General features: G+C 55.7%; 1 protein-coding gene across 4 annotated transcripts in view; it reads left to right on the forward strand.

Annotated features, from left to right (window-relative positions):
• The window catches only part of DPF3 (double PHD fingers 3), a 298,094-nt gene extending 288,113 nt beyond the window's left edge, over positions 1-9,981 (forward strand). For all 4 annotated transcript variants that reach the window (XM_059182919.1, XM_059182916.1, XM_059182918.1 and 1 more), the window contains exon 11: positions 246-9,981. In XM_059182919.1, coding sequence (XP_059038902.1) covers positions 246-316 — 71 coding nt within the window. In that variant the 3' untranslated portion in view covers positions 317-9,981. The remainder of the gene's footprint in view (positions 1-245) is intronic.
• The last annotated feature ends 365 nt before the right edge of the window (positions 9,982-10,346 follow it).

The raw sequence follows: 10,346 nt of genomic DNA on the forward strand, positions 1-10,346 counted from the left end.
TGCTGGAGACCACGTCCTGGAAGGAGGTTCAGGTTCAGCTGATGGCCTCTAAGCACCCAAGTGTTCTCTGAGCAGCCCTTACCCTCTGCCGAGTTACAATCTCCAGCCCAGGTTGAGGACCAGGCCTCGGTCTCTGAACTGGGAAAGTGGAAAGAGCAATGGGGCTTGCAGGAGTCAGGGCCAAGGGGCGGGGCCTCAGGGCTGGAGAGGGGCCGCTGGTGACCAGGGCCTCTCGTCTCTTGTAGGAAGCTGGAGCTGCCACCTGTGTTGGGAACTGCTCAAAGAGAAAGCCTCAGCCTTCGGCTGCCAAGCCTAGGGCGCCAGGTTGCAGACCGTGACCTGCTGCTGGAGAGGCGTACGCGGAGCCCACTTCAAACCGGATCAAGCCCCCACTCCCAAATATCCAGAGAGACCAACTGTAAGGAAGACCCGTGGTCACAGAGGGCTTGGACGTGCGGCACCGAGAGGGTGAGGTGTCTGCTTACCTCCTACACACAGGTTCCAGCATTTCGGCCAGCCCCTCCTCGTTTCCACCGGAAGGATGTCGCACTTTTGAAGAACACCCCTAGCCCCGGCCCTGTGGGACCCCCTCACGTTGCCCCCGGCCCTGCAGCCCTCTCACTGGTTCCCATTTTAAGGGAAGCTGTTTTGTGACCACCGATCGGTCACTCATGTGTAGTCTGGTGTTTTCTATCTATTGTGTTCCAAGAAATCTTCACACAGCCTCCCGCCTCCTGCTTCGGCTCTTTATCCTGAACTCAGCAAAGGAACAAAAGGCTGTGGAGAAGTTGTTATTTATTACAAGCCTCCCTGGAAACTTCCAGACTCGGAGTCAGAGGCCATCTTGATGATGAAACTCCCTCTTTGTTCCTTGGTCTCTGTGAAGAAGAAAAGAGGTTTTCTGCCCTCCCCCCCACCCCCCTAACCCCCACCCAGATACCTTGTGATGTCTACACCCAGGGTGGTCTCTTGATGGGGCTGGAGAGGGAAGAAGTGCTGAGGGGTGGGTGGAAATGTTGGGAAGAAAATTCAGAGGTCCTGCCGCAGCCAGTCAGTCTTTGTTATCCATCCGGGGGGGCTTTGTGGTTCCTCGACCTTCGGAGCTGGGGTGTCCTTGAGGTGAGATAAGGCACAGCCTGTGGCCGGGGAAGATGCTAGGGCTCTGCCTCCCCACCAGCCTGGGTCTGGAACTTTCCCCGGCGGGACTCAAGAACCAGGAAAGTGGGTGAAGGCTGCCCAGTCCAGAATCTGAATGTTGGCACAAAGGACGCAGCTTTGCGAAACCCGTCAGTATTGATGTGGCACCACAAAGTCCTTTTCCCAAGTAATTTCTTCCTTCTACACGGTGTGTGTTGGCCACTGTCTGCTGACTGTCACCCGACTGCCACTGTCGCCCGACTCTGGGGATTTGAGGATGGGGTCGAGATGATTGTCACCTCAACAAATAACTGGGGTGGGGGGGATTCTTTATGATCACGGCGGCAGTGACGCACACTCCTCAGCCGGAGGGCTGCTCTTGCCCTCTAAGCTCCCCAGTACGTGCTGGACTCTTGTTTTCCAAAAAAAAGAAAAAAAAAAATGTTTTGAGAAGAAAGAGGTGGGAAGCTGAGCTTCTGAGACGCCTGTGTTGGAAGTCAGCCCCGAGGGCCGGAGTGGCTCGGGCTGTCTTTGAATCTCGGAGGCGATGGCCACGGCAGCAGCACACAGTAACTGACTCGTTTCTGGAAAAATCATTTGCCCAAAGGGCGGGTCTCGGTGAGCGGGACCCTCGCGCATGCTCAGCTTCCTTGAAATCAGCTCCATCTCCGTGGCCCGGCTGCTCCCAACAAAGGCCAACGTTATTTTTAGTCATCCAGCTCCTGAGGAAGCCCCTGGAAACTCGGAGGCTCGTTGGGCCACTTCTGCCCGGCTGTGGGGTTCGCTCCATGACTTGGCAAGAGCCTCCCTCCTGGGCTCACTGCTCTCGGCCAGTGGCCTCAGGGCAGCCTGGCGTGGAGCCGAGCGGGGCTGGACTCACCCAGGCCCTTGCAGAGTGACCTGTGGGGTCAGTCTCCTGGAGGGGCCCGTGGCCTGCGAGTGAGCTGCATGCATACATAACAGGCTGGTTTGAAGGGCCCTGTCCAGATGGGATTTTCATCCTGCTCCTATGATACGTCCTTCCCCTGCTGGCTGGGAGGCTGTTTTGGGTTCTGGAGGGGCAGGGAGGGTTTGGGGAGCTGCCGTGCCGTCTTGTCATCTGCTCCCCAGAAGTGTCACATCAGAGGAGCGGATGTCCTCTCCCGACTGCTCCGGCTCTTTGTCTTCCCACAAAACCCAAAGTGGGGTGTCCTCAAAGGCTGATTGCTGGTTTTGAAAATCACTTTGACTTAATTTTAGAGAAAAAGTGACCAGAATGTTCCCAAATGCCACAATAGCTTAAAGGTTAAAAAAGGAAGTCTGAAACCCCAAACTGGGGCCCTCCTACTTGACAAAACCTCTTTGGAGGGTGTACACATGCGTTCCACGAGGGGGAATTGAGTCTTGCAAGGGAGGGTGCTGTAACCCACAGTGGGGTCAGGGACGGGAGCTCCAGGCCCTAGAATGGGTGTGAAGAGGGTCCAGAGTTCCCTTCCCGGTTGCATCCCCTGTGGGATCAGTGCAGCCTCTTCCTCTTTGGGGTCTCAGTTTCCCCATCTGGAAAGTGGGGATAGCAAGGCCAGCTTATGGGACGACACTTTTGGGGTACAGCAAGCAGACAAAATCTCTAGAGTCACATTTATCACTTTCTGTATTGAGACCAAGAAAAGGACGGTAAACTTCAGATTGGTCTTTCTCTGACCCCCAGAGAACGAGCTAGAATCATGGGGTGCACGTGGCTGATCAGGGTTTTGGTTTTGCCTTTGCTATTCAGTAACAAAGTGACCTCGGGCACGTCACCTAGCGTCTCGGAACCTCAGTTCTCCCCACCTATAAAACAGAGATAATAACCCTTGCCCTGTCTGTTCCACAGTGACACTGGGAGACAAAAAAAGCTTAATGTTATATAAACAACCACTGGAAAGCAGGGCTTTCCAGGGAGGGATCCCTAATGATTTCTATGTCCCCTTCTTGTGTGAATTAGCCAAGGTCATCTAACCTTGAAAAGATAACCTTGAACCTATAACCAGAATCTCCCTTTTGACCCAAATGGGTTTATGTTTTAGGGGCTGGGCTGCCTGTGGTCAGAGGCAGTAAGCCAAAGCTGTGACAAGGACCCGTGCTTGGGTTTGCTGTTGGTGGGAGGTGAGGGATTTACCCTGGGGTTGGGGATTTCAGAATGAAGATACTTGGGGGTACTCCTTTCTACAAGATCATCATCACCTAGTCTGGGGAGCCAGCTTCTGGAGAGGACTATGATTCAGTTCAATGTAACATTCACTTAGAAACTTTGGTGTAAAGTCCAGCTCTGCTACATTTCTAGCTGGCTGACCTTGGGCAAATTCTGGGACTCCTTTTCCATGTCTGGGAGGCAGGGAGATGTGGCCTGTCCAGCAGGGTTGTTGCCGGGATGAGCATTAGGGCTGGTGAAGGTCTGGCCCTGGGGCCTGTCCTGATGGAGGCCCCCACACTTGGGTGTCTCTTGTCACTGGGTAGAGAGGCCACCAATGGGAGATAATGACACTCTTGCCTGCCAGCTAGAATCCCTGGAACAGCCAAGGAGACTTTGCACCCCTATATTGTGGCTCCACCTAGCCAGAGAGGGGGCGAGGCCATGGGATCTGTGCCGGAAGTGGAAACCCTTTTTTTCCCGAGACACTTCTTTTTTGCTCCTGCAGCAAATCCAGTGCTGGCAACGTTGTGAGGCTCTCCAGGCAAGGCCTCTGCTAGGAGATTGACATTCTGTTTTCCTTCTCAACCCTGCACGGACGCCTAGCACCTAGAGCAGGAGCCCCAGGGTCCCACGGCGCCCCTGCTGCTGTCAGCGCCCCAGGGCCTGGTGGGAAGTCGAGGCAGGCCGCGAGGAGCAGCAGCTTCCTGGGGCTATGCTCAGATGTGAGACTTGGAACTAGGATGGTGAGCCATGGGTGGGTGCAAGGGAGGCCGGAGTCCTCCAGAACTGAAAAAGGTAACGGGTTGAAAGTTTCGGGTTTAGATTTCACTGTGATGGTTTCATGATACCCCAGAGAGTTCCGCTCGTGATGCATTTTAGGCTTTCTTCGTTGAACACAGAACGATTCCTTTTGGCCCTCCCCTTGAAGAGCTCAGATCATTAAGGAAGAAAAATGAGATGATTATTATTACTTTTCCTATTGGGGCACGTTTAGGAGACAGAGCCGTGTTCTTGAAGAAAGATTACTGGCAACTTCAGGCTTTAGATTCAGAGAAGAGGGGCCCCTGGGTCTGTGGTTGAGGGGAGGTCCGGGAGCCCCACGGACCACATTCCCCGTCCCTAGACTGGTTTTCAAGCTAGGCTACAAGTGGGGGGAATAGAAGCCTCCCTTCCTCTCTCACTCCCTGACCATCCCCCAGGGCAGGTCCCTCCTCAGGACATGCGTGTGTCACACCCCAAGGAGATGTTGACTCCTTGGGCCAGAGCTCAGACTCCCAGCGAAGACACCCAGCCTGCCACAGCTGGCTCCTTTTTGGAGCTGTGCGTTGGTGTCACCTGTAGCGGGTTCATTATTTTGCAGGAGGGAGGGAGGAAGGGGGGCCCAGAGGAAGGAGAGGGGGAACATCAAAGGTCTTTCGTCTTTCCTGTCAGGCAAAGCAAAATGAAGAGAAGGTGGGGAGGCCACTTGAGGAGGGCCCGGAAGCCTGATTTGCACTTAGAAGTCCCAGAGTTAAATAACTAGAGGGTGTGTGGGGGGAGGCAGAGCGCTGCTGACTGCTCGGTGCCTTGAATGTGGGAGGATGAGCAGAGCCCCCAGACAGACGCACTGAGGGCTTTCTTTGAGCATCTCCGCAGCTGCTCCTAGGAAGGCCTGGCTGCATGGCCCCCCTCTCCATGCTTCCAGCCCAGGCTGCTGAGAAGAGAGGCCCAAAGGAAGCACCTCCAGGAAATGGTGATGGGGAGGGGTCTGGGCCTTGCCCCGTCTTCCTCCAACTGGCTTCGTAGAATGAACAGGGGGCTCCCTGTGTGAGGGGAAGGATCTGGAAGTGGGTGGATTCCCAGGGAATGTTCTGTCTGGGCTCTGAGTGAGGCCCGGCAGTGTCTCTGCTGATGGCTGAGACCTGGCGTGACTCCCCAGGATCTTATGCGGCTGTGGGGGTTGGGCGTGGATAACAGGGGTCAGAGGGTATAGGAATGCCCCTTAGTCAGTCTCTTTGTTCCCAACTCCCTTCCTTTCTTTGCTCCAGTGCCTTGAAAGAGGGTCATTCCAGGGTTTCCCCCTCTTTGGCCCCACCAAGAGAAGGAAGCATTTGTGCTGATGGTGACATTTCGCAGGGCAGGCCAGAGGAAGGCAGGAACCGGGACTGGCGGGCAGCCAGAACCCTCCTCAACAGAGATATAAATACCAATAATGACCTCTAGCCCAGGCAGCGAGCAAAGTGGCCGTTGAGGGCAGCACCGACCCAATCTGGCACATACGTGCCCCGTGGGGGGAAGAGGGGAAGGGGAAGTGGTCCCTGCAGGACTTGGGGGAGGCCCCCAAGCCCCTGTGTTTCCCCTCCGCCTCCTCTCCAGGTTATATTCACGCCCACTGCATCCTGTTTGCCTGCCTCTTTGCATCTCTATTATTTCAATGTTACCAATATTGATGATGAAAATGGGGACACACACACAGACACACACACACACACACACACACACACACACACACAGCTTGACAAGCTAAAGTGAACCCTCCGGGTTGCTCCAGGATGAGAGGGGGAATGCTTGTCCCAGGGGGGTCTTTCCCTGAGGTCCAGCCGGGCCCACCTCAGGCTCCAGCCCCTGCACACCTCCGGGACTTGTACTGGGAGCTGATGCTCGGAAGAGCCCTGACGCACCCTCTCTCCTTCCCCTCTCCCTTCACTTCGGCCTTTTTGGGGGGAAGGTGTTTGGCAATTCCCGCAAACTCGGAGGCACACGTCTCAATTCTGCTGTCAAAGGGACACGCAGATTTTGTGGCTGGAATTGGGATTGTGGTTCTTATGGACTTTGCCCTGTCGTGTTTACCCCCCCACCTGAGACCCTGGTTCTCCTCTTGCTTGGCCCGCCCCCTCCTTTCTTGCAGCCGCTGGTCCCTTCCCTCCTGCCACACTAGATGCTGAAGGGCGGGGCGCGGGCGGGCACGAGAGAAAAAGGAAATATACTCCCTGCACATTTTCAACATGTAGTTGAAGAGGTCTAAATTGGGTACTTGGGAAAAAAGAAGGAAACATTGCTAGATAATATGTGAGTGAGAGAACGAAACTGTAGAAGGGTTAGCTCAGAGCAGAGGAGGTGGGAGCAGGTGGCCGGAGAGGAGGCTAGGGAGGCAGAGAGCCCTCGCTTCCAGATGCATCTGGTCCCTGGGACATTTGGGAAAGCAGGGGAGTCACGCTGTGGTGGGAAACGGTCAGAGGCTTCGGGAGCGTTTGTGCCTTTGTTTGGGAAAATGAGAGAAATGTCCACCTGAGTTCCTCACTGTTTATCTGCCATGTTTGCCCACAGGGCATTTTTGTTCTGAAGGAAAATGAGCACATTTCTTGCCCGCCATGAGCGGTTGCTGGGCAGGCTGATACTCACTGAAACACTTGGCAGGGCACCCACTATGTGCAGAGCAACACCCTAGGTCCCCTGGGGGCTGGTAAAAGAAACCACATCCTGGCCCAGGCTTCAGCCTGCTTTTCCATTCCCAAATCACAGTCTCCCAGTGTTCTGATCTCCTGTCAGGTAAGACACCATCCGGGAAGGCCTCCGTGTATCTAGGTCTCTCCTTTCGTGTTCATGTGTGCACATGGATAGAAGAGCGGGCTCAAGTATCTGGTTTGTTTCCACCCTCTGGAGCTTGGGCGGGAAGAACACAGTTGACCCCAGCCCAGTTGCTTGTATCCATCGGCCCAAGCACTGGCTGCCTTTGGAAGGCGACCGTCTTTGCTACGTGTTTCAGCAATGATGAAGGAGGCACCTGGGTTGGAGAGCGCCGAGTGGCCCAAGGAAACAGAGGCTGTGCCTCCAAATGCTGGTTTAGACTCCCGGGGTGGTGGGCAGGGCGGTGCGATTGGCAGGGCCCGACCAGAGCTGGAAAGTGACTCACCTGACAGTCTTGTCCCATCGCCACTCGGAAGAGCAGAGCGGGGAATGACGGAACGGGGGCGTCATGCTCAGTCCGGGTGGACTCCCACGGAGACCCCGCCAGCCTGCCTCGGTGGCCTCCTGTGCAGGTCTGGCAAGGGCAGCAGGAGGTGGGCGTGGGGGGAGAGGCTTAGCGTGAGGAGGGGATTCCAGGAACCTTCCCATGCCCACCTTGGGCCAGGTGCTCATGGGATCACGCCTCAGTAGACTCCCTGTTGTCCAAATTGACCGCATCAGGAATAAGCCATTTGTTCCATCTTTTCTCCGCACATGTGACGGCCAGACTGCAGCTTCTCCCTGCTCCCTGAAGCAGTCACACCGAGCTTGCTTTCAAGCGGGGTGCCCGGGCTGGGGTGGGGCAGGTATCTGCCCCGAGGTGGGTGTTAGTGCCCAGTGGGCCTAAAGCAGCCTTCAGTTTCTCTGCTCGGGAGGCTGCAGGAAAGCTCTTTAGGGTCCCTGGACAGGATGTGGCTCTAAGCAAGGCAGAATTTTGCTGATTTCTGTGAGAGACTCGGGGACATAAGGCTTTCGTGATGCTTGGCCGCAGGACTGGTTTTAAAGTGTGTGAGAACCTGAAATGCATTCTGGGCTTTGACCCCTGCCCATGTGAAAGCCTTTGGTTCTTTTGAACTGAGCCTCCTTTGAATGACCCTGATTGACCGGGTTTCTCCTGCTGGGGACAGAGGGGAGAGTCATCTGACCTGGGTCCCATCCAGGCCAGACTGGCAGCACCACTTCCCGGCAGCCGGCTTCAGACTCTGAGCCCACTGGTCCCCTCAGCTCCACGGGAAAGGGACTGGGAGCAGGACAGCTCTGAGCCCCGAGACAGTCTCCCTCCCACCTCCACCCAAGTAGATTCTGGGGCTGAGAACACAGCCTGCTCAGCCCCTCCTGGCCTGATGCTGACCCACTGGACTGATGAGGAAATTGACACCAGAAGGACAGACTGGCCTGTTCACATGACACGATGCACTGGGGCACAAGCCAGACCTCAGGTAGGTCGGCTCCCCCTACCCCATGTGTTTAGGCTGAGGGCAATTTTAAAGCCCAGTTTTGAGAACATTCCCTTTTGAGAGCCAAGAAATGGAGCATCTCTGCCCAGAAGCCAAAAGAAATTCCTTTTCTCCTTCTAGTTCCCTGATGCCCCACCGTGTTTCTCCTCAGGAGGAGGCTGGTTCTGGGGGCTCTGGTGAGGGTGGCCAGCGCATATGAGGCCTGGGGTTGTGGGCTGGCTAGGGTAGAAAGGATGAAGGGGTCCTTTAGAAGAAGCTGCCTGTCCGGGGGCCTCGTGAGGGAGCCCATGCCCGTGTAGGTTCCCAGAAGGGTGCGGCAGCCCTTGGGCTGGGCTCAGAGTTGGAGAAGTCTGGGAAGGACTTAGTCTTCCCTGCTCTGTCTCAGCGGGAGAATAGATCCTGGGGGCCGTGCAGCCTTGAGAATTTACTGCCCCCAGATGGCTTTGGCTGTCTTCAGAAAGGGCAGCCCTGGAAACGTTCCAGCCATCTCCCATTGCCCAGTCTCCATGATATCTCTAGACCCGCAGACGCGATGCCAAGTCAGGGTCACTTGCTTCCAGGTGTGGGCACAAGAGAGGGAAACCCTTCCAACAGTACAGCCCCATCTTTCCAGAGTGCTTTCTCGTCTCTCTCAGCCCCCCGCCCCACCCCACCCCAGCTCTCTCTGAAACTCTCAGTTGTAACAGAATGGCTGAGAGAGCTGGCCTTGGCGATAGACATGCTTGTGACAGGGGGTCTTGCTTTTACGCCCCCTTGGACTCCCTCCCCATCGGACCTTGGGTACCAACACCACGTTACCTCCTGCTAACTGGACAACTTAGGGTTTTTGCCTTGAGCGGCTCGGGCACATTGGACGGTGTCCAGGACGGAGGCCGGCACAGCTTTCATGAGACTAGAGAGAAGGGCTCCAGGCTTAGGAGTCTGTACAGAATGGTCTGAAGATGACCCCATTGCTTCCTCTCAAAAGCAACCAGCACAACAGGCAAACAAAGAGTCCCCCCCAGCCCTGCCTCCAACTCCGCCTCGCCCTCCCCCCTTCCCCGACTCTTCCAGATGTGATGTGATGCACTCTCAGTGTGTAGGTATGTGCCCCGCACTGCCCCCGTCTTCTGGGGTGCTCCTTTCTCCTGTGTCAAGTCTCCCTTCTCCCGTGGCTCCCGAAGTGGAAGGTGCTGTGATGTTTCTGCCCTCTCTGTGGGATGTATCACGAGCTCTCGTATTTCAGTATGGGAGGTGAGGCCGTGCCCCATCTCCCACTGTCTGAAGGGGCCACCCGGGTTCTGTGACTTTCCCGAGAGCTGGTGTGCTGTGCAAGTCTCCAGGAGGATCTCCAGGTTGGAAACAGCCCACATCCCAATTTTTAGGCCCACCTGGAAGCCAAGGCAATTGCTTTGTTCGGGAAGACTGCCTGGAGGGGCTGCCCAGGACCGAGGACCCCTTCCTCTCTGCCTGCCTTTGCCCCTGTCCTGACTGGGTTCTGGCAGGAGGGCCTTGGAGACGTCAAGACCAGGAGCCAACACAATGTGGGCATCAAGCAGTCTTTGTCTTGGGGAGCCCTGGAATCCCAGCCCATCTGCGGAGCCCTTGCACGCTCACAAGGACTGAGTCACAGGCCCCGTCCCTTCTTTGCTGTGGTTAGTATCTTGTTCTGTGGTTGGTTAGCCGTGTTGATGACCTATGTAGCAAATCTCTTTTGTCTGCAATTTAGAGAATGTGTAAACAAATAAAAGGCTTTAAAATGCTTGGGAACTTTGGGTTATTTTCCCCCTCTTACCCATTCCCTACCCCAGTCTTCAAAAAATGAACTGGAAACACACAGATCCTGTGACAGTAGGGCTCTTTCACGCTGGGGTATACAGTGGGACTACATGTGTGCACGCAGTGTGCGTGTGCTTGCGTGTCAGGCTCCAGAGAAACCCTGGTGCTTCCATGTATGTGAGGAGACACCCAGTTCAGGGGTCAGTTGTTGCTGGTGAGGGACTTCTACCACCCCTCCCCAAGCTCCTGGGAAGCCTCAGTCCCTGCAGCTTTTGTGGGTACAGCAGGCACCTAGAGCTTCCCGGAGGAGGAGACCCCCATGAGAGGCCAGGGCATTCTGGGGAGAACCCCCTGGA

Source organism: Mustela lutreola, chromosome 7 (assembly GCF_030435805.1).
Source record: "Mustela lutreola isolate mMusLut2 chromosome 7, mMusLut2.pri, whole genome shotgun sequence".
NCBI lineage: Eukaryota > Metazoa > Chordata > Mammalia > Carnivora > Mustelidae > Mustela > Mustela lutreola.